Source organism: Anser cygnoides, chromosome 3 (assembly GCF_040182565.1).
Source record: "Anser cygnoides isolate HZ-2024a breed goose chromosome 3, Taihu_goose_T2T_genome, whole genome shotgun sequence".
Classification (NCBI taxonomy): Eukaryota; Metazoa; Chordata; class Aves; order Anseriformes; family Anatidae; genus Anser; species Anser cygnoides.
In genome coordinates, this window is record NC_089875.1 from 91375396 (window position 1) to 91400673 (window position 25278).

A 25278-nucleotide genomic window follows, 5' to 3' on the forward strand; every position below is an offset into this window, starting at 1 on the left:
TCTGTAATTTATTACAATTTTTAAGCAAGTGCTTAAGCCTGCCTGAATAATTTTATGTAATGTAATTTTTCCTAAGATTCACACTAGTCTGCTTCTAATCCATAGCAATACTAGGTATTATATAATCAAAATCACTTATCCATCTTTCTCATTTTCTAACATTTCATGGCTAAGATTTTTTTTGTTTTAAAATATTTGTACTGAAATCAAAGTTTTGAGTTTTATTTTGCTCAAATTCTGACAACATCCTTCCAAGATCAAAAGAACATCATTCTAGAAAACTGCACTATTTTCACAGGATGAGAAAGTTTTCCATTCCATTGTGAAAGAATAACTCATAATTCAGCAACCTACATTTAATGATGCACTGCTGTTTTCTCCTCTGCTATTCTTTCTTTTCTCATTCTGTGCAGTAATAAATGTTTAATTTGAAAAACAGGTTTTGTAAGAATACTAGTTTAGACCAGCAAAAAATAAATCATTTTATTTGTCCCTACTAGGTCTCGATCCAAAAGGAAAGCTTTTGTATAAACCAATATTACATTTTATTGAACTCTCACAATGCATTGCTCTCAATATAACACTAATAACACCATTCTAGTTCAATCTAATTTATGTGAAACACTTTTCTTGATTTAGTTTAAACCAAATAAATCAGCAAGTGACAATGTTAATTACTCTATAACACATCAAGGTCTAGGATTGATTGTATAGATTTGTTTCTCTCTTATATGTTCCTCTAAGGCAAATCTTCCAGTAAATAAGAACAGTTCTTTGACAAGGACAAGAGAACTGAAATCTGATTTATACCATATATTTTGCAAACGAATTGCCTGTATGGGTCTGCCTGGGATGGAGTTAACTTTCTTCAGAGGGGCTAGTGCGGTGCTGTGCTTTGAATTTCTGCCTAGAACAGTGTAGGTAACACAGCAGTGTTTTTGAATATTGCTGAGCACCACCTGCACAGCCTCAAGGAAGTGCAAATCACAAATCACAGTGAGCTCCCAATCTGTTTTCCCACTGAAGCCTAGCATACACAAGCCTCAAAGCCTTAAGTTTGAGTTTAACACAGTTTTGCACTAGCCTCATCCAAAGGTGAACTCCCACTCCATTGAACAACAACCGTGTTTTCTCCCAGAGACTGAGACAGCAGCTCTACAAGAGATGGGGTTGTGAAGAACCCCATGAGTAACACCTGAAGCCTAAGTTGTATACTGTAGAGTCTGCTGTCTCAGTCAGGCACTTCATCAGATTTTGTTCAGCCAGCTATTTTTGAAGATAACCATTAAATGAATAATTCATTCTGTCTCATCAGAGGAAAGAGAAAAAACGAAAGCATTGCCAAGTCAATCTTCCTCTTTCCTCTGCACAAAGATTACAGTTCAGCACGTACGATGTTGTCTACAAGGATATGGTTATCCTCATGGGCAAGACAAGAAGAAAGGTCAGTACTTGACCCTGACCAACAGTCACACATCTATTAAATTCACACAGGTAGGAGGACACTACAAGGTTTATTGCTGGAACCTATATTCCCTTTCTGAAAAAGAAAAAAAACCAGCTTGTCCTTCCCTGACTCGCAGGATAGCGCCCACGTGGATGTTTGACTACGAGGTGTACAAGATGGGTAGGGGAATGGGAAACGGAAAGCTTTATCCCAGCTTGCTTGGTGGACAGAACAGATGACGTCAGGTCTTCCTATGTGAGTTAAACCCTGAATAAGAAAACTAAGAATATTCAGATCTCATAACAACTCCACTGCTCTTCAGTTACCCCCATTCTCTCTTTTTAATCATTATCGTAACAAAATAGGAAATCAATCCAAGTTTGTGAAATGATTTAAGGACACACTACTCATACACTGCAGTCCTTTCAGAACATTTTCAGACATGACTACACACTGCAGAGCCTATAGGTCAGTCTGAACTCTGCATTTATGAGCTACTTATCTGCACATTCCTGTTCACCAGGTTACTCTCCTCTGACAGAGGAAGCTGAGGACGTTCTGCATAAAACTCACAATGGTGAAGCAAACTTGTCTGGGAAGGGTAGGTTCAAAAGCCAGCACACAGAGAACATATTGTGGTTATTTTTCATCGTAAATGACTGGCTTTGGGATAAAAGAATAATGCTGGGTAATTTGAGTGTCCATTTTCTGCTTCTGTAACTTCATGGCAATTACTTCATATGTACAATTTTTAAGGGTTCAACAGTTCTAGAAGGGAAGTGACACCCAACAGAAACGTAAAACTGAAAAAATACTTTAAAAAACAAATGGAACTTTTGCTGAATTCGCTACCACAAGATATTCATGCAAATCATTTAGTTTCGACAACATTTACTTTAGCTGGGAAGTATTAGAAGGGGTAGCATACATGGTGCAAGACGTAAGCCATATGACTAGTAGCTCTGAAGTAGAAAAAGTTTAAAGTAAGAGCAGTCATAAGTTACTACTGTAAATCCCTCTTCTCCTTCTTTGAAGCAAGGAATCAATCACTGTCAAAGACTGATCCATCAGCTGTCCAGTCCAGTTATCTGCTCCTATTTTCATACTTAAACATTATACACACAAAAGCCCTCTCTGAACATTTTCCTCAATTTCATGCTTCAATGAAAAATTCACATGAATCTAGAATTTGGTTTGTTTCATATACATCAGACCCACTCAGGCATTTATTCCTGTACTCTACCTTAGCTACATGAGGGTTTATGAAAGCTGAAGATCCATCAAATAATTTAGTGAAAATCACTCCTAACCTACTTAAAAGCAATTTCCAGTTTACTCACTAGAGCTTATAGATGCCTCTATGCTTACTGAACAAAAGTCCTCCTTTGCTCTTTATTAGGTAGGAACTTCATGCCTTGTGCATAAAGTAATTGGATTCCTTCCTTCTTCATTACCTGCTTGCAATAAAACTTTTGAAGACAGCATAAACATTTGAGAATTCTGATATGAGAAAATAATGTTAGTCATTTACTATAAGCTTGCAGTAGGTGGGATTTTTCTGACAGCTTATATACTCTCACTATACAAGTTAGTTTGGCCAGTATCTATTTAAAGCATCACTCACAGAAGTCCCAGAATTTGTGAAGAACACTTTACATCTTTTGTACCGTTTGTACAAGTAAATAAGTAAAAGATAAATTCTTCCATAATACTATATTTAAATCAAGTTAAAAATGAAATGTGTTGTTCTGTTTACCTTCCTATAAGTTATCAGGATTTTTCTCAGACTTGTAACTAAATAAGATGAAATTCAATAACAAGACTGACACATCAAAAACTTAGGATACCTTTAGCAAATGACCTTCCATTTTGCCTAAATTGAAAATACATAAATAAATAAAAGAGCCAGAAAACACGTATACTACATTGAAGCACAAGAGACACTACAGTGGTATCACTCTGAAGTTGTACAGATTACAACGTCTCAGCATGCAAACTCTTGACGCATTTCTAATCAAGAGAAAAAACACTGCATGTCAACTGAACAAAAGGCTGCAACTCTTCTTTAAAGAAGAATTGCCTCAAACTAACAGTTACTCCAAGAGGAAGTTCTGATTTTATTATTTAAGAGTCTATTGCGATTATTGTAATGAATCACTCTCAGACACTGAACTACTCATGCTGATGTAGGTAATATAATTTAGAGTGTTTATATCAAGCAAACCAACAAAACTGAAACACTTTTAAATTGGAATCTGTACACTTGAAGGCCATTCAGTCTGAAGGAAAACATTTTTAAGTTGCCCTTGATCTAAATTTCCATTTTAAAAACCTCAGTATTTGGATTTCATTAAATTTTCACAGTTTAGGGCAAGTACTTGCCCTGCTTTTGGCTGGGATAGAGTTATTTTTCTTCCTAGTAGCTGGTATGGTGCTGTGTTTTGGATTTTTGATTAAAATAATTTGGTAACACACCAATGTTTAGTTGTTGCAGAGCAGTGCTCGCACAGAGCCAAGGCCTTTCCTCTCCTCGTGCTGCCCTGCCAGCGAGGAGCTGGGGGTGCCCCAGGAGCTGGGAGGGGACACAGACAGGGCAGCTGGCCCAGGCTGGCCAAAGGGATGTCCCACACCAGGTGGGGTCGCGGTCAGCAATAACAGCTGGGGGAAAGAAGGAGGAAGGGGTGGACGTTCAGAGTGATGGTGTTTGTCTTCCCAAGGAACCACTACCCGTGATGAGCCCTGCTCTCCTGGCAGCAGCTGTACCCCTGCCTGCTGATGGGAGATAGTGAATGAATTCCTTGTTTTGCTCTGCTCGTACACACAGCTTTTGCTTTAAACTGTCTTTATCTCAATCCATGAGTTTTTTCACTTTTACCTTTCCAATTCTCTCCCCCATCCCACTGTGGGGGGTGTGAGTGAGCGACTGCATGGTGATGAGCTGCCCTCTGGAGTTAAACCAGGGCAGTCCTAGCAGAAGATAACGTACAATGTGCCGTATCTTCAGTCACCTGAATGAAAAACTTCCTGGCTGAACTATCAGACAGCTGCACCTTAATCTTGCTCCATTAATATAGTTTTATCTGGGTCAAGGCTAAGATGTTAATAATATCTATGAAAGTGGATTAAGACTATTCTTTTGTTATCATGTCTTGACCACCTGGTACTATCGTTTTAACAGAACATAAAATGTTAGCTCAGGTCTCATTTACTTTAGTCAATGTGTTCCAAGAAAACTTAAAACCTTTCATGTCTCATACTTAGCTCCTTTCTAGTATCTGCATCAGACACTCTCAGAGGCCCTTTTAGCCTTGTTCAAAGTAACGCAGGCAATGTAGAAGCATAATTTCTTAAAATGAAGGTGCCTATTTTTTATAGTTATTGCTGAGACATCAGGCAAAACGTCTAAGATTGAATATAAGAATTTCAAGGGCAAGTGCAAGATTTACTTATTAAAAAGATCTAAACCGCATTTAGTACACTAATTGTATACATTCATTTTCAAGCTGACAAGTTCACAATAGGGTCTGAAACAAGGGGACAAGTTCTTTCTCCCAAGAGTTTGGCACTTGAAGAAAAGCATCAAAAGACTGCGTGTTCGCTAGGTAACAGTCACGAGGAGTAGGAACCTGAAGAGGATGGCAACACTGCTGAGAAGGAGAGGCCCACAGCCTGCATGCAGAGGTAGCAGTTTTATAGGGATTCTGGAGGTAAGGAAACAGTTTTATAGGGATTCTGGGGGTAAGGATGTGAGCAGAGTTTGCTGCAGCTCAAGATCTTTGAAATGACTGCTTTTGAACCTAGAATTGAGGACCTGCTTACAAGGACGTATAAGGCACTAGGAAAAGCTGTTTATCAAGCCTTTTCCTGTTTTGTCTTAATCCGGTCATGAAAATTGATTAGATAAAACCAAAGCATTCTACTTTTAATCCAATAAAACCTGTTTTTAAATCTTTGATAAGTCATTTTAAAGCAGAAAATCTGCACAGATCCATCGTAAAGCTGTGGCTGATCCACTGTCCCATTACAACATCTATAAATCAGATTAGAGTGGGTGTGTTTTAATGCACCTCAGTTTGCAAGCTGTGAAATGCAATACACGTGGCTTGCATTTCTATAAGCTGTTTTAAATATGCCTTCAGCTTTAGAACCACATTCTGGTTACATGGACTCTGTTAAAAGTATTTCAACCCTGCTTATACAGAGCCTGTATAATTAGCCTGGACAATATTACGGTAATACAGCTGTATTAGCTCCAGTTCCTCAGCTTGTTCATAGCCATGTGGCACTGTATTATGTTTTGTAAATGTATCCTGGAAACGATTCAACTGTTTTTCCAATCTTTTTTTTTTTTTAATAACTTTCCTTCTAAAAACCTTTAGTCATACATGATATAACATCAGTTCACCCAAACATATCTGTATATTTGTAATTCCTTGTTTACAGACCTCTAGACAAGAGTAAGCTGTTCGGGGCACGGCGCTTGACTGAACTCATAGTGAAAAACGATCTAATAGGAACCTTGCTTTCCATCCCTATTTGTGAATACATGGTTTGCATTCTTTTCCATGGCTACAACAGAAGTGCTTTTCTGCTGAAAAATGCTTTTTGCATGGAACTGAAGTTCATCTGGTATCAGGACCCTATACCTGCAGCCAGTTCCCAGCTCAGGCCTTGGGTCTTTCCAGATGCTGGTTTCCTGCTCACTGGCTAACTCAGCTTGAGTTTTGCTAGCTCTTACACACCTGCCTGCGTGAGCATGCTGAGAGTCTCCAGTAGCTGGTCTTAGACATGCTGCCTTTGCAACAGTTGACTTCTGGATGCTGGTGTCTCCAGTTGCTGACCCTGAGGTCCTCTGACCTGCTGTCTTTCCCGTGTCCAACACTAACCTCTTATCCTACTTGTCTGGTAGTCCAACTTAAGGTTTGCTAGCGTTCACACAGGTACAGAAGAGGGAATCTCATGGTTGCAAACAGAAGTTGATACAAACGCAGTGTAGCCTACAGCGATCCTCGATCCTGCTTGTCTGCAGGGCTCAGACGCACATAGTGCCCAGCAACCTGCATCGATGTGCGTGGCCCTTTACATCCCTTTCTCCCTGGGTTTCCTCACGTTTGATCCACCCCTATCCACCTCGATTCCTTCATTTCCCTGCTTTTGGTCTTGTCACCTAATTGCATAATTAACCTGTCACCTAATTGCACGTTAATTGTATAATTAACTTCTCACAACCCCAATTCTCGCTGCCCGATCCCCACATTCTTTTCTCTCTGCATCCCATAAGAAGTGTTTAATAAATAAATAAGCATCATTAACTTTTCACATCTATGACAATGCACTGGTTTTTCCTGTCACTTTTTTTTCCCCGTTTTGTTCTCATTTCAAATTTAACCACTTTGAAACAATTATTTTAGAAGCTAGTTCATTTTAACCTATCACAATACCAAAATGGATTTCACTCTACTTGAATAAACTATTTTCTTTCTCTTCGCCCTTCATATCACCGTAATTTTTTAACACCTACTAAACTGCAATCCAGTCTTGCAGTCTACATCTGTACTGCAAATGGATCAAACTTCTTTCTGCTTTTATTCCTCCAGTTTAAATAATATGAACCTATATGAAGTTTCTGGGTATTCTGAAAATGAATGTTTTAAAGCATCCCTACTAAATGTCAGGATCACTAAAACTTTAGATTCATAGCTTCAAGGGATTCTGAACTTTTACAACTGACCCTTCAAAGCGATGTTACAAGGACTCCAATTTGCTTATTTGTGCAGCCATTTCAATACTTATGCTCAGATTCAACCAAATCAATTTCTTCTACACCGCTTAGTCTGTTTCTAAATGAAGAAAAAGGATATTTGATATGTACATACTGTGTAAACTGAGGATTTAAGTACGTAAGACAAAATCCATAGGTTATCTTGAGCAGAAGTTACCCATGCTACTCACAGTGTAAAATGCACTATTTGCCTAGCAGCCAAGTCTGCAGTAACTTACTGTGACGTGATCTACAATACCCTCAAGCTGGGAGATACCATGCTTGCTGAGCAAAGATGTGCTACAGATTTATTTCACAACGGTACCCTGACAACTAGCATGGGGACCAACCACAGGACTGCCCCATTTTCTAGCTGCAGGTGCCAAGTTTATAAAGGAAAAATTTCAGGTAAGACAAAGAAGAATCCATCCACTTGCAACCCTTTTGGCAACAGAGACAGGAGGCAACTGATTGTAGATCGGTTAACAGTGTTGACATATTAGCAATTTAGCATTAAAGAGACTCTAGTTATCGGAACAACCAGATAACTGGCAACTTAACTTTGTACCACACTTCCAACTCGCACAATTTTCTAGAAGAAGCTTGTCCATTTCCTTCAAATTGCATTAAAAGATCCCACCCTGTACCTTGTCTTGCTTGTATCTCTATCACAGCTAGAGTGATATCTTCAAATACCTTTAAGTAAAGAGTGTGAAGACATAATTAGGTAACAGGATTAATGCCAGAACCATAAAGATTTTTATGCAATTGTTCTAGTGCCACGAGCGACTACCAAAACATACTAAATTCAATCTGAATAGCCGTCTTTCCTTTTAATAAAAAGCTGCACAATCCATACCTACGTCGACAGTTAACCTGAACTGAAAGGCTCTGAAAATTTCACTACAGTGTTTAACTTCTTGTTGAAACCTCTTACAACATACTCTTTTAAAAATCATATTAATAGCTAAAGCTTACATTGGAAGTTTTAACATTGCCAGTGGCATCTAAAATTATTTTTATAAAAAATAGGTTACCATTTTTACTCTTAAGTAAGATTTACACATCTAACACCTCTTCCTGCTACCCAGTTGCCCTATCTAAAGGCCCTGTCTATGCCTTACACTAGAGTAAGATGTCTCCCCTGAGGATTTTAAGCACGTTCTCCTAGCCTAAGCACAGTAAAATGAAAACAAACACAAAGACACTTGGCTGCTTTGCTCGTGATCCAATACTTAAATTATGTAAGAAAAACAAAGGAAGCCTATTATACAAAGCAAGGTAAGATTATTATTTTGAACATCATTCTTTATTTTTTTTTCCTGTTCTCAACTTCATCTCATCCAATCCTTACCCTTCTTTATGTTCAATTCCACATGTCAGTACCACTTCTGTAAAAGCATCATACTTCTTTGTTCTTGCACGTGATAGATTGTACACAATTTAACTAGTACTGTAATTTTTATAATATGCTTTATATGAGATTGCATATTTGCACTTTCAATCATGCATGCTCCTATGGTTCAAATGCCTCAAAATGCATAAGACTTGGTCCTATAGATGCTTTTAATCTAAAGAGAGTGTCCATCTCTGAATAAGGCTAATTTAGTTCAAGCTAATTTAAGGGCACGCTTTTCTTTTAGCTAAACATATATATGCAGATTTATATATGTAAAACCATGTCAACAGGCTAAAAGTAAGACTAATGTACCTCAGCACTTATTCCAATTTAGAATTGATGCATAAAAGTGAAAGTTGCAGTATAACATATTCCAGCAATTCTGCGTGAGTTGCCTTCCTAAATGTCTCAAGGTTACACAGAAAAAAGATGAAGCTTATCACAAGCAAGCAGGAGAAACCTGAAAATGACACCTGTTAATATGTATTATCAACCCCAAAACCATGTCTGGTTTAGGTTTTGACTCCGTATGCAGGAAAAACAACTGAGGATCAACTAAAACAAAGCACACTTAGGAATACCTTTTGGTTAAAAATAGTGTAGAAAATTAAACAAAGGCAAATTTAACCAAAGCGGCCAAAACCCAAGCTTGTTTTCATAGTTTTAAGATTCCATTTATTTAGAAATAATAACATGAAAACAATGTTATGCCACAGAGCAGAGTTGAGAGAATCAAGCAGATACAGAGAAAGCACGCTGCACTGAAGAGAAAAAATGTGATACCTATGGTTGACTCTTTTTCCAGAACTAAAAAAAAACCAAACAAATGTCCTTCCCCTCCCACCCCCCATATGACAAAACAAGACTTTCTTTCAATTGCTTCTACCTACAATATTTATTTCTTAATATCTTTGTCTACAGCTCTAATAAATAATAATACCCATGACAGATTACTTCTGTGAAATAAAGACTATTTTTCAAAGCAATCCTTAAACACAAGTAATCCTTTGTTCCCTGCACAAAAAAAATGAATTGCACAGCTTTGGGAAGAAGAATCATGTTGTAAACCACTCAACAGAAGCAACAAAACAACTCAAAAATAATCTGGTCTCTTCCGAAACACTGGAAAGGTATGATTAGAAATATAAAACCAGTCTGCACAAGTCCATAAAATGCAGAACAAGCATAAAAAACAGAACAAGCCTGAAAACTCTTCACCCTTTGTGGAAGCAGGAGGAAGGGAAACAGGTTGTCCTATGTCTTACCACTTACTCCTGACTCCTGAGCTTTAAATCAAATCTACTTTGTTTGAATTTTATGAGCACCAGCACTAAGTATATAAAAGAGACTATACAGTCATAGTGCAAAACCTGTTTATTTCTCTGTTCCTCTGATAAACACTCAATTGCTTATATGTTAACATTTTATGTAAGATTACAAAGAAAAAACATTAAAAATGAAATCATTCAGGAAGGCAAAATTGTGGTTATAGGGCTAGGAGAACATGAATAACTATTCAAGTGATTTAGCAGAGCTCATCAACCATATCATAATCAAGAAAACATTTACAATATCAATGATTTAATTCTGCATTTACATTTTATCATTCAGGTCAATATCCATCAAGTGAAAGATACTCCTACAGCTTAAAAGTAAACACCTAAGTATATCACCTCCATCAAACTGGTCTTTAAGCGGAGACCAAAATTTTAGCAAGTTTTCATTCTTCCAGCCAACAGGGACTAACACTCCTCTTGCCTCACTTGCCTGGATGGATTGATTATTGTGGGAGTTTTACCTGTCTTTGGAGGGTGAGGGGACAACACAAAAAACTACAGTAAGTTCTTCCTCTTCAGTGAAAGAATATTTGACACCGTTTCTGCTATACGAAGCGGAAAAGCTGCTAATATGATATGCCTCCACTTCTACTTGAGGGGTTTGCTAGCACTTTTAAAGTGCAAATAAAGTTGTCAGTACCTCCGTAACACTGGCCATCTGGTGCAAGTTGGTCCTACGTGGACAGAGGCAGCAGCTTACTCTTATTGCTGAGATTAAGCTGGCAATTTAGTCCTCAGCTTGGGGAAGAAAAATAGAATTTGATTGACTGCCACTAAAAGACAGCCTCTAACTGACCCATTCCTGTCACTTATCTCAACGCTATACATAATAGCCAATTTCAAACTCAAAATGCAACATAATAAAGGAAATTAAACTTAGTGTCAAACAGTACTTCAGTTAATCGAGTTAACTGCTGCAGTCCTTTAGAAACATTCATCCTGGTATGTTCATGAGAATAAAAAAGTTCTTAACTCTGAATATCATTAATACTTTGCAAAAGCACAGGTAGTTGGTGAAGACAAAAAAAACCACCTTGTTCTTTACATCCTAACCATTTAACTTTACTGTCCAAACAGAACAAAATCTGTCTTAACAGGGCCCATTTTCAAAAAATCAGGTTACAACCCTCAATATGCAGTATTTTACAGAGAAACCATCACAATGTTTTCATGAAAGCCTTCAACTGATGCAAAGTCTTTAAAATAAACACCATAAAAAGCTATACTGTGCCGAATCCAAGCACTTTCAAATCACTCAGTGCCATGGACTTAGCTGAACTTTGTAATTTTGGATACCAGAAATACTTGTCAAGTTTTCCAGGGAAGGTTTTACAGATCACTACTGGCTAAATTCTAGATTGCTAGCACTCAAGCACATCAGATTTCCTTCATTTAAAAATTAAATCTCTATAAAAAGTTGAACCCTACAAAAGTCTCAATGTTCTAGGCACATGGATTTTCTCTTCCTTACTTCGGAAGCTCTCGAACTACAAGACATCATGCCTGGTTATGCCTATTTTTGTCTGAATTTGTACTGCAGATGGATATATAATGCATGTTTTGGAAAAAAAAATAGAATTGTGTTAGTCACTCTGATATTCAGGAGGTCTCATTCATAAAACTCAATCCAAGTTCTCTGTTCTAATTCAAGTGTTGTGCAACACAAGCACCTTTACTAAATGAAGTATTATATCCTTAATACTTATTAGCATTTATAGCCTCACTTATAAGTCCTGCCAAATGCGCCAAGAGTTTCCTGTCCGTTCTGCAGAGATCAGATTCCATTTGATTACCCTCAAACACCAACCTCCTGACTCCACTCTGTGCAGCTTTAATGACCAGGTTGTATTGTATCCCATCCCTCCTTTCAGTGGACACAGGTACAAGATGGATGGGGTGCACACTGCTTGAAGCAGCACCATGGAACTTACCTCAAGTGCTCCTTTGTGCTGCAAGTGGAGGCGCTACACAACAGGAATGCACAGTTTAAGTTTTAGTTCCAAAAACTACTAACGAGGCTTTGGTAGCTCCCTCACACACTAGTAGAATACTTAGGCTAGGTATTCTTCTCAAATAAACCAAATGACTAAAATGAACACATTCTGTTTCCTGAGGATGAAGAAGTCCTTCTCAGTAGAAATACTAGAAATAAAAAGGAGTTCAGTGTTTTGATCCCCAACTAAGAACTAGTTCAATCAGCTTTGGCATAAAAGGAAAACAAAAAATTGTGGCTGATTTAGGAGAGTTCACCTACTTTGACTGTGCAATGGACTAATTAATAAGAAAGGAAAGCTACTCAGCGGCTGATGAAAGGGTGGGCAGGACGATGAAGTTTAAAAGATGACTACTGAAAGCTTAGCTGTTTTTTCTCAAAGAAATTAAAAATTTTCATGTGTTACCATCAGTGAAACACATAGGACTAGTGGCAGACTACAGACTTTCTTCCCTCCCTTCACAAACTGGCTCTTAAAAGCATCAGATTTTAAGCTAATTTAAAATCTTAGTCATAATTGCATTTACAAAACATCTAAAAATTTCCTTCAGTGCATGACAGTCTCTCTTGTGCTATTACTCTTGCTGTTGGCCCTTAAGAAACATTACGAAACACATGAGTAGCCCCATTTATTTATTCCTGCAATTCAATGTATTTTATATTGCTATTTATATTGGTATTTCTGTTGCTCGCAAACAAGCTGGGCTTTGGCTGGACATCTCAGCTCCACGTGATCAGTCCCCAGTTTTCCTGTCAAGAAGAACTGTGCTTGTTCCAGCAGTTTTCTTACAATCTCTTCTCAAAGCAACTGTAAAGGTAAGGTTATTTAAAGCATGACAAAAAAAAACTTGAAGTCTGTAACTGTGGAAATGGCACAAGGAGAGGGGAAAGAAGTACCCTGGGTTTCTGCGAGACAAGGGCATTCACTGAAAGAGCGGTGTTGGAGTGCTGGAGATGGCAGAATTCGGTCCCTGCCGGCTTCAAAGAAGACGTTAATGAAAGACTTTAAGCTGAAAATTGATGAATGCCAGAAGACCTTGCTGGGAGACACTAAAAATGTGAGTTACTGAATACTGAGAGAATAACATGACAAGTAGTTCTACTTTTATCCTTAAAGCATCATCTTGCTTATTCTGAGCAGAATCAGTTGGCAGTGAATGAAAGGAAAAGAGGATACAAGAATATCCCCAGAGAGTCCAGGCCTCATTAGGTCAACTGCTCCTAGAATAAGCTGCCAGATTTCTGAAGAGTATTCCTTCAGTAGTCCCTTACTCCTAAAGTATGTCCCTTTATACTTACTAGATGGTTATTTATTGTGTTCAAGGAAGTTCGCAATTTCACACAAAATGAGAGATTTTATTTCCTGTTCCTCATTAAAGTTAGAAATTCAAGTGCTTTATTCCTCATGCTCCATTTCTCTGCCCACCCTTATACAGAATTATTACTTCCCTTTAATTTTGTAACTGCTTTATTTAAAATCCGGATATGGATTTGTGAAATGAGCGTGCTGGCAAAGTAGCACCCATCTCCTCTGACTGCCAATATGATCTGCCAATAGTTATAGCTCCTGAGGCCTTCAAGTCACTTGTAACTTCCCATTTAAAACTGTATGCATGTCTTCTGTGTTATTAGAAGCTCTAGCTCTTGATTACTAGCTTAAACCATGGAAATAATATTTCATTGAAAATTAACATGGTTTGTTCTTGGAAGGCACCCTCTTAAAGCCAAAGATACTTAAAAGTCTAAAAGGACTAACATTTACCCATACTTTACTTTCATTTCCCTGAGGCGTGCCAATAATCGTATTTTAACTGTCCGAGTAGCAACGTCCCAAAAAATTGTTTTTCAAACCTTTGTAAAGATGATCTAACAAAGGCAATAAACCCCTTAGAGTACAATTTTGACATCACAGAAATACTTATTTTACTGATTAATTTGCTTTACTTTAAAAGACAAATTTGAATCCAGATTACCAGCTCTATTTGAAATATTCAGCCCATATTAGAAATTCTAAAACCAAATATAAAATTCTAGTTTTCTGACATGATAGGTTAGTATATAATCTCATGGATGCTGAACGTCTAGTATTCCAATTATTATACAGTTTTCCTGGAGAAACTGAAGAGTGCTGACACTCAACACTGTAGTTTGTATTGGTAGCTTAGTTATATTATGGCAAGTCTTAAACATCATCTTTAGAAAGTCTCAAAATACTGCTGAATCAATTAAGCCTTCAATATAAACTTTGATATCTACTGGTTACAAGAAGTTTGCTATATAGGAATAAGGAGTTTTATCAACTGAGACCCGTGATCCAACACGTACACAGTACTATAGGATCAAATGAGCACTTAAGAGGAAAGCTAGCTCCCTGTCTTTTCTGACCACTATTAGCCTATTACCAACATGAAAAAACGTCAGACTACTAGACCAGGCTTTATGAAGCACCAGAAGCTATAATTAATAACAGCAAAGCTGACAACATTACTATTCCATAGTAAGATTTCATGAGGTAGATCTCAATTAGACTGAAAATAAATCATTACAACTGCCAGTAGCTTGGCGATATCACAATTTTTAAGAAACTGCAGGACCTGATGTGGAACATCACAGTGTTGGCTATTCCCAATAAAACACTAACCACTAGGCTAGACTCATTCTGCAGCTGACATAGTAAGATCTTGTTAAAATAGAAATTACCCAGCCATTTTGTCACAGAAAATGGAACAGCCCAGAAAAATCGAGTCAAAGCCAAGTATCCTTGCTACTCACTGTTCTTCAGTAGATCTCATTTGGACCTTGAAGAATTTCCTAATTACCTGATGCATTAATACAATATTGAAATAATGTAGTTTACTAAACCCATGTTACAAGCTTTCAGCAGTATGTGAAAATGCCAGAGAAATAGGGCTAGACACTCAGCTTGTGAAAGACTAAAGATCAGTTAGTTACCAGTGAAAGGCTCTTATATGCAACCATAGGAGCAGATTAGTTGGTTCTTTGATGCAGAGACCAGAACATAAGCACTGAATGGGAACATTTTGCCTTTTTTTTTTTTTTTTTCAAGTTTTTGTTTTTTTTTAAAACTCGTTTCCAAAGCTAACAAACTTGAACTCAGTATAAGATACAAAAATGATACTAGGAACTTAAGGCTCATAGAAATACATCACTTTTGGAAAGCTATCTGAAGTTTTCTTAATAGCTTCATTTCCAACTTTTTGCTAGCTTAAAGCCTCCTCCTCCCCCCTCTGCCCCCACAATCTTCATTGATTCTTCTACAGGATGGCTAAAACACGGCTTGAATAATCTTAATCAACAAAATTCCTGTAAAACTGACAATTGCTTGGTTACGTGCTTTTACTTTATTGACTTTTCAAGCCTGGAACGTCTACACTTGAGGTATACGATGCCTGATGAAGCCTGTGACCAGTGACTGCACATATGAAGTGTCCAAAGAATTCTTAAGTTGTTTCCTTCTTCAGAAAGCTCGAAACTGGGATAAACTGCCATCTGCTGCTTGTGGTGGTTGCTGGGAATTATCATACTGTGGTCAAGACTCCATCATCCTCCTACTGATTCAACACGCAATATTTAACATACCCTACAGTCAGTCTTAACAGGATACAAATTCCATCATTATTAGTCAAACTAAGAAGAATGTTATTGTTTATGATCTCCTGAAGCAGAATCACATGAAAAAACAGCAATGTATGACTATACACATAAATAAAAATCTTCAGATCCTCTATCTCACCAGTACTTCCCAGTGGAAACACAAGCATTCAATATAGGTCTCTTTCCTTTGGATTCTAGAAACTGACTGCAATTTTAAAGTAACATTTACAGGTGGTATCTAAAAATAGTGTATTTTGAATGATCCTTAAAAACCTTGAAAAGCCCCAGCTTAAAGAATCTTTTAAATCAAAGAGACACATAGATGAGTTTCATTTGAGCAACCAGTGCTGTTGCATTAATAACGAAATAAAATGCACTGCATGCTCAAACATTTTGCAGCTGTTACAACAGCACTATTACCTAACACAGATCTATTTACAAAATGCCACATTTTGTAGCACAAACATTTAAAATCAAAATACTTCTTTTTCCTGCTTAACCATTTAACTGGTAACCCCTCAGCTGTAACTGTGCACTGCTGTCCTTTCTTCTCACTTAAGTAGTCCTTGCCATGATGAGACAAGGTTGAGGAACCCTTGCAAAAGCAACTCCCCCCCGCCCCAACCAACACTAGACCTCTAGGCTTTAAGAAGTTAACACTTAGAAACCACAGCAATATTTTTAGCCCATAGAACTGAATTATATTGTTCTAATCATGAGAATAAAACACTTAATTTGGCTGGATGCAAAAAAACTGTACTTTTACAAAATTTCAATAATCAAGAATTTTAATATTTGTATTACCATCCATAAACACGCTTTGACCTCCTACCATATGTGTAAGGATATCCTTTCCCACTAGCTCACTGAAGACTCGCATTGTCATAACAAGTTTGATTCGTTATTCCAAAACTGCTTTACAGCTCCAGAAAAAGATATTTAAATTGCAGAGGGTTTTTTCCCCATCCACAGATGCATATATTTTTGTATTTATTTTTGGTTATGCAAAATAAATATAAAATATATTGAAAAAATAATAAAAATAGAAAACTGAACTAGAAATATACCCGCAATTATAATTTATGAATACACATTTTTCATAGTTGTAACACAGCACTACTGGCAAATTAACTGACAAATGGAGTCCCCAATGTGTTCTGTGGACTACGCAGCAGATAAGAACATACTAATGGAGACACCTAATTGGTCAGAGGGCTTTTGTCTCAGAAGAAACTGTTGTATCTAATACTTAAGTTATCCCTTCTATTTCTGTTAATATTAACTCTACAAGCAGCGTACATCAGTGTACATGAAATTTTAAACGTACCTACGTTGCTAAAGCTGCTCGTTACGCTTTAATATAGCTGCTGAAAAAAGCAGCTTAAGCTGGTTTGTCTGTCACATTTTGTCAAATGTTTTCAAGCTACCTAGATTGAAGTTATCAATTCAATTTTATAATTATACACCTGTTTAAATTGATTCATTTAAGAAAGATAGCATTAAATGATCACACAGTGCTCAATAAAGCTGCAGATTTTCTATGTAAGAATATTAATGGCACGTGTTAAAAACCTTAATCATCTGAGCTTAAATCTGAACAAATCCTAACTCACTTCCCTGCTCCACCAAACACATTCCTCATCAAATGGTCAACCAACATCTGTATGCAAGTAGAAGTACTAACATTAAGTAAACCATTCATGTGGGTTATTTAGATAACTATTCATGTGTGTGCACGTGTATATATATTATTTTCTCTACAACTTAAAATTTCATTTTTTCAAATCCTCACGTCCTACATGTAATTTTTAAGTAACTGAGGAAAATAAAATATTCTTACCTTTTCAACTGCTACTTGTTTTGATGTTTTTTCTGATTCTTTCTCTCTCTTTTTCTCTTCTTTCTTTTTTTCTTTTTCCTTCTGAAAAATGAATAAAAGCATTTTGCTAGTACTCAATAACAATACGTTTGCAAACATACTGAATGTCAGGTCGTACAGAACAAAGATCTTCAGCTGGTCCCTTTCAATTCAGAGTTTATGCTTTCATCTGTTCTGCTTCCAGAAGTATCTTTTGTTCAAATAGTACTACCAAAAAAATCTTTTTTTTTTTTTTTTCCAAATTTAAGAAAATACTATTTTGCCTTCTCATTTGCATTTCATCTGCGTACAAGCAGAAAGAAAAAGGAATCATGGTTGCTTTTTCCTGAGCCAAGGAGATATGGAAAGAAAAAACATCTCTAACTGTCCACAGAAAACAGTTGTGGAAAGGCCACAGTCACAAAAAAAAAAAAAAAGCTTACTAAAGCTTATTTCTTCCTTTTTACCTGATTTAGCCTTTATACATAACCTGGTAAAGAAATCTTTCCACAAGAACTTTGGTTTTGCAACTATCCGTTACTACTCACTAGCATCTCACTAATAGTGATGTCCCATGCAAAGAAGAGAAAGAAACAGGTGTGCCATCTTTGACTAGTACCAACGATTCTTAGCATCGGAGGAATTACTTTCCTTGCATCATCTGTAATTTCATAAATCAGAATCTGCCTTGAATTTCTGTTTCAGAAATATGGAAAAAAATTATCAAAAGATACAAGTAGACAGATTTTTATAAATTCCTCCTGAAAGATACAGAAAACATTCAAGACAAAGGCATCAAGAATTTTGATGGCACAGAAAGCTTTCCTATTAGAGTTAGCTACGTAAGTTGATTTCAGTGCAGAAAAGGAAGGAGGAGACAGCAAAAAATACATTATCACAGATTCATCATCTTGAGGATGCATTTAGAGAGTAATATGGAATTTCTTTTTGAGTTCCAGTATAAGAATATGGGGCTATCATACAAAGGCAACATAGAACAAGACTGAAAACAAAATGAAAACTAAAGGGTACTATTTTCTACATACTTTATACTTAAGCCATGGAATTCCTTGCTGCAGGTCATTCAGCTGTTGGGAATTTACACGGGTTGAGTGGGCAATCAGACAATTTCATGGAAGAAAAGCCAGCAACTACTAATAAATTTATAGAAACTACCATACTTTAGATTATGCTGGATTCAGCAACACCTGACACCATACAGTCTGAGTTACAGAGGGAAGTCCCTGAAATCTTCAGCTGAAAGCTTGTAGTTCTTTTGTTCAGTCATTTAAGGAACGCGACAAAAACCACAGTGGACAACAGATAAAGTGGTGAGGTGAGGTAGAAATGAAAGGGGATTTGGTGGCATCTACTATGGAAGGAGTGGAGGGTACTCTACTAACTCTGATAACCTCTCTCAGACCTGTTTCCAAGCTGACCAAAGAACTATAGTAAGATAATATACATGTAACCTTCTGCAGAGAGTTACCCATTTTTAAAAGCTGATCTAGTAGATCAGAAATAGAAATATAATACTCTTGAATATAAAAAGTTGACTTCAGCCACATAAAAGACTTCATGAGTCATAAAACATTAAGTTGTTCCAGAAAGAAAACATAAGAAATCACTTTCCTTTAAAAGGATCATAGTGACACTACAGAAGTCGTAGCTGATTTATTAACTCAAAACTCTTCCAGATCAGGTCTGACTGAAGAACAGCATGAAAAAAAAAAAAAAAAAAAGGCACCATTCGTAACACACAGAAGATGTGGACTTCTTAGGGCAGTGCTCTGTGTGCTTTGACACGACGTGTTAGCTGTGATTTTTAGACTGAGCAGTCTTGGTTCAGAACAGCAGGACACTGTCACTTCTAATGGCGGTGGCAGACGTCACCACGTGCTGGCCGCCCAGCTCTGGGGCTGTGGGGTGGGCCTGGCGCTGCTCCCTGAGATGGAGGGCGAGGGCACATGGGAGCTGTGCCTGGGCAGATGGACTGCTCTGCCTGGCAGCCAAGCTCCAGGAAGAACTGAGGAGACTGGGAAGCATCTGGGAGTCTGAGAAGGTCAATGGAGCCATACTCTGCTTTCTCAGGTATGCATGTGCCAACCTGCCATCTGATCTGCATCAGGATAAAGGCAGCAACTTGAGGGACACCAAGGAGTGGAAGCAAGTTACCGCGTGGAACTGAAAGAGGAGCCGTCTGCCTGCTCAATTTCCACTACTGAAGAGGTACAAGGCTCTGGGAGCTGCAAACGAGGAACGTGAAAAGAGGGAAGAAGAGACATCCATGCAAATTCTCCCTCCAAGGTCAGATCATCCAAGGCCTCACAGCAAGCACAGCACCAAGACCAGCGCCATGAAGAAACGACAGCGAGTTGTAGCTGTAGATGACTCCATTCTCAAGGGACTGGAAGCTCCCATCTGCACGCCAGACCCTCTTCACGGAGAAGTTTGCTGCCTCCCCAGGGCTCAGATCAAGGATGTTACCAGGAAGCTTTCAAGTGTAATGCAGCCTTCAAACTATTGCTTCAAACTATATATTCACTGCAGTGAACGGAGCTCCAGCTGGTTGGCAGTCACCAATGGCGTTCCCTATAAAACAGCTCTAATACTAGGATTTTTGTTTTAAGGAACTCAAAGAACACACAGTCTTCACAACTTCAAGTAATGTTTTCAAAAGCTTCACTATATTTACCGGATGGATTGAGGTTATTCAACAGAGGTTCCTCATGACCCAAGTAACCCCTGTGTATTATTTAATCTTGTACTAACTTAATCTCTGATCCCAAAAAGTGAGGCTATCACATAAACCAACTTTAAGCACAGGTAGCTGTCAGTTAAGCAACAAACTACTAGAAACACAAAATGAGCACACCAGTCCAAACCAGAGGACCAGCCAACGCTGCACCTCACCTGTGGCAGCGTCAGGTATAGAAGAAAAAGCTTACTGGGACAAGTATTGAGAGCAGTGTTTTATGTTGAAGCCATCATAATAACCTGGGATTTGCAGGTTTATTGAACTAAAATTGCAAATGCACAGCCATGCCTTTCAAACGAAGCTTAATCTTCCCTTCATTACTGCATTACTCATTCCAGTACCAACTTGCATTCTAAAGACTCCCTAAATCCTGTGACTGCAATAACATATAGTGCACAAATACACTGTTGGAGAAATATATATTTCTTTTTCCAAAAGTCTTTTATCCCTTTCCTCCCTGCTTTCTCAAGTTGAATAATTTAAGTACACTTAATCTCCTCCCTTATGGAAGCTCTTTTATGTCTTAGATGCTATTTGTTTCTTCTCCTTTCGGAAAAGGTTGTTGGAAGTATCATGGCAGTACTTACTTTTCAAATATAGTACTGTAAGTTTACTAGAATATATCAAGTGAAAGCAGAGAAAGTTTTTTTTTGCATATGATCTTCTTCAAGATGTCCTGATTTCCAGTTTGACTTTAACATTTTTTAAATATATTTTGTTAGAGAAGCTTCACTTCCAGGGGAAGAAGTATCAGAAAATTTTAATTTTTCAGACTTCAGGAAAGAAGAGAGCTTGCATTAAGCTTCACATGGCAAACACTCCATAAAGGTGACCAAATATAAACAAGAAATGCCCTTATAGAACTCCTGACTTCTTCATACTGAAGATGTGAAGACAAACTGTTCACCGGCGTTTCCACCTCCATACCTCACAAAGCCCATAGGACCTCTCTCAATTCCCAGAGACTTTATTCTTGCTAAGTACATTTTCACTGAGGGCTTAAAAACCCATAACTCCATCTTCACACTTCACAAGTCCAATATGCAAGCTTTCTGCTTCAGCTCCGTTAGATAAAAATGAATTCAGACTAAATGAAAGCATTTCTCAGAGGCTGTATTCATGCCAGAACTTCAACTCAAGTGTTTCATTACTTGCAAAATTAGTCAAAAGACACTATCAAGATCATAACATGAAATTGTCTTTGTACTGGTCTTAAATTCTAAGCAGAAATCATTCCTTTTTCCCCAAGATTCATTTCCAACAACATGGCATACTAGTTACATAGTGGAACTTTTAAATTTGAATACAAGAGAGGAGGTTAAGAAATAAAAGGTGAGTTTAATTATAGAATGGCAACCGAGATTCCTGCTACAACTTTAAAAGCATGTCACATTCCCTAAGGCTTGTGGTCTTGTCCATGACACTAACTTAAATTTTAATTAATGTTAAATATAGCTGAACTGAAATAATTTATAACATCTGGCCAGATTTTCTTTATCTAGAAGAAAAATGCATGATTTACATTTAGATCATAACTTTTTTCATATACTGTATACAGCCTCAATTTAGAGTGAAGTATACAAAAGAACCTAACATTTGCATTTAAAATTATGCATTTCATTATTGTTATGAATTGTAACATTTACCAGAAGTTTTGGCAAATGTCTCATCCCCTACCTGTTTGTGTGTGAAAATTCAAAGGCCCTTCTACACAGTAAATGTAACTTTAGTACACACACACAAACCCCAACTAGAAGGGATATTAAAACAGTATAAGTTAACAGAAATACAGAATTAATTCCACGACCCTCATCTCCAAGGAGACTGAAGTCAATGGCTGGAATAGTACTGATAATTTAGGTTCTGAAACAATTAATATAAAGAAGTTATCAAGAACTATTCCTGAGGAGAAAGGAAAAAGTCACTCATGCCCATTAGCTTCGAATGAAAAAGTTATTCCACTCTGAGACACTAAACCAGAGCAAAATCTGAATTTCAACACGTAAATGTAGCACATATCACTCATGCATATATTTTGTCCCACTCTATCAGTTAATTTATCAAGCCCAGGAAGCAAGGGGGGAGAGAAGTATTTTAAATGCCTGAAGTATTACTAACATTTCAAATTACCTAGTTAGCTCACTGAAATTACCCTATAGCAACGCAAACATTTGTGCAAAGAAGCAGATTAGATAATCTGACAAGAGTTACACCAGAAAACCCAATATACCTCTGCTTTGCTCTTCTCAGCAGCAGGTTGCAGAGAAGGAGAGGATGTCAAAGGTTGAGCAGTATCAGAAGAGGATATCTGTACAAAATAAAGGAAAGAAATGAGAAGGAAAATAAGCAAGAATAGGTGGGAAATAGGTGGATGGGGAACAGAGGCAGCTAAGACATGATTTTCATTCTTTTTTAATAGTTTTGAGAGTATAGAAAAAAACATACAACACAGAAAAAGCAAAAGAAAGAAACAAAGTATTTCCATTTAATTTCATAAATTTTATCAGTACAATTTCTAAAGGAGATCTGTCAAGTAGGAATGAGCGACTCATAATGAGGTTCACTAGAACAGCATATAAGCAAATGAACCTGGATATGATCATATCACAGGCCTACGAGAAATAATTAGGTTTCATCCATTTTTCAATTTTTTCCAACATGACTCCTGAAATATTAATGTCCTGAAGCATGAAGGCATACTGTCCCCAGAGGAGGAGGAGAGAAAGAGTGCCTTTTTTCTTGTTTTTAATAAAATTACTGAGGCAATGAACAATGCAAAATAACTCTGAAAGTTATTCAGTAATTAAAGTTCTAATTAACTGTCCTCTAAGAGCACCCCAGAGGAGTAAACAGCTTAATATAAGGCACCATCCTAGAGGTAGGACGCCAGACCTTCCGGTCAGTTGATGCTTCTTTCCTAGGAACCAGTACATAAATTTGCTATAAGCACTACTAGACTTGCAGAGTGATCCAAAAGGTTTAAGTTAGATATGCAAGCGATGCAGTTTGCTCAAGAAAATGGGATTTCTCTAAATGGATTTCCATACATCTTCCTATTCTGTTTCTTTATGCATAGTTGATCACTTTAATGGAAACATTATCTTTGTTACACTTACTACAAAAATGCAACTGAATTACCCCTTTACCAAACAGGTAGTAGATCCTGAGAGCTATAGAGGTGACACTTAGTTCTACAACGCCTTGGATCATCTCTACTATCTACAGGGAAAACGTAGAAGTAAATGAAACTATTGCAGAGCAGGCCATTATGCTGGATCAAAACAACCAATTTAGATGACAGTGCTTTTTTTTTCTGTAGCTTTCAGTTTCCTTTTAGTGCAAGCATTTTTTTTTTTTAGTAAAAATATATCTACATACTCCATATTTGCTACAGACAATCCTGCCAGTACCATAGCTCATATATCTAGATATTCATAGAGTGTATATATAATCAGTTTTTTCACAAACTATACTTAACCTGGAAGGTGGTGTAGTTTCAGGAAAGCTTTTTAAAAAGTTCAGTTTTAAACCAGATTTAACCTACAGAGACATGGAAGAGTCCTCTTTTTTGAATTTACTGTTTTAAAATCCTCAGGTTATCAGAAGAGTTACGGATACATCTGCTGCAAGAAAGCAGTTCTACACTGTAGCATTCAGTTGCTATAGGAACACAGGGATCCTGTTTATTCCAATTACACCACGCCGTAACCAAATAAAGATGTCAGAAAAATAGGTAGGTGCATACACTAAACAATGAGCTCTAATAACATGTTCCTCATCAACATTTCACTTAAATGCAAATGTGTGAAATTGTGATAGCAGAACATCTTACGTATGGTTTCTAAGGATAAAGTGGGATTTTTTGCTTTTTTCAAATTATTTTGTATTCTTCAGATTTTAGAGAATTTAAGTTTGACAGCTCTCACGGGTGAACAGCAGGTAACTGCTACGCACCCCACAGAACCAGACGAGCAGTGCATTTGGATGAGAAGTGCATTTGGATGTTGGGAGAAATCAGCACCATAGATGTTTGTGTCACATTTCTGTGCTTCTGTAATAGCTCTTCTCAATCTGTATTTCATCTTCATAACTTAAGGGATCATCTAACCTGGGACAGGGTAATCCTACAACGGCCTGAAATTGTACCTTCACCAATCAAGTAACGGAGAAGTGGCATGCAAGTTCTAAGCAGCTAGACAGTGACAAGCAGTGGCAGTCTGTCCTGTGATATGGAACATGATGTACAAGCTGAGAAATACTCAGACAAAGCATTTATAGATACACAGCTCTGCATTCACTTCAGGCTAAACACCAGCTCTTCAAAGCACGCTTGACATATGCAAACACTCAACTGAGCAGGAATACAAAAGGTATATGACTGAATATAATCTTTAAAAGAAAACACTTTACAATGTATAGAACTGATTAAGTTTATATAATGGAAGTAATGGTGTGAGTTCGGGCTGCTGAATAGTTTCTGTCATCACTGCATCATGTTAAATTTGTTATCTACCATGCTGCACCAGATAAGAAAATCTGAATGAAAAAAAAATCAAGTCTAACTGAGTGGCTGGATAAAGCTGAACATGAAACAGGATTAAAAGACAGACTGATGCAGTCCGCCGCAGAGTTATCAGGGTACCAGAGAAGCCTGTAGAATTGCTTGCCACTGGTACAAACGGATGCTTGAGGGACCAGCAGCATCCTGTTACCATTGCCAGCTCACACTGAACAAGCCCTCCTGAGCTAAGAGCAGCCCAGCATGGCACTGACTGCAGAGGAGCCTTAAGGAGAGCTAGAGCAAACCAGCTAGCATCAGCCCCGACAGTGCCAGCTATCATGCTCCCAGCTGGTTTCACTGTGTCATGTCTGTATACCAGAATGAGCACCAAATACAACTAAGCATTGTAATAATGCTGCAATGTAAGGGTATTTTATTATCTTGAGATTCTGAATTTTGACTAGTATCAAAGCCATCATAAAAGCTGCTACTACTGTCTTCAAGCATAAAGAGACAAGAAACACCTCAATCATTGAGTACGTGTTTTCCAGTTTGCAAAATGTTCATTTTTAACTCAAACTAAGCCACATGCACTATTTTTGCAAATCA

The 25278-nt window shown here is 37.5% G+C and overlaps 1 protein-coding gene across 4 annotated transcripts in view; it reads right to left on the reverse strand.

Annotated features, from left to right (window-relative positions):
- SMAP1 (small ArfGAP 1) overlaps positions 1 to 25278 on the reverse strand; it is a 92632-nt gene that overhangs the window by 27877 nt on the left and 39477 nt on the right. For 2 of the 4 annotated variants that reach the window (XM_066994724.1, XM_066994725.1), the window contains exons 5-6: positions 22399 to 22476; positions 17393 to 17473 (exon numbers count right to left, since the gene is read on the reverse strand). In XM_066994724.1, the coding sequence (XP_066850825.1) occupies positions 17393 to 17473; positions 22399 to 22476 (159 nt within the window). The remainder of the gene's footprint in view (positions 1 to 17392; positions 17474 to 22398; positions 22477 to 25278) is intronic. The other 2 variants (XM_066994726.1, XM_066994727.1) reach the window with 1 other exon arrangement.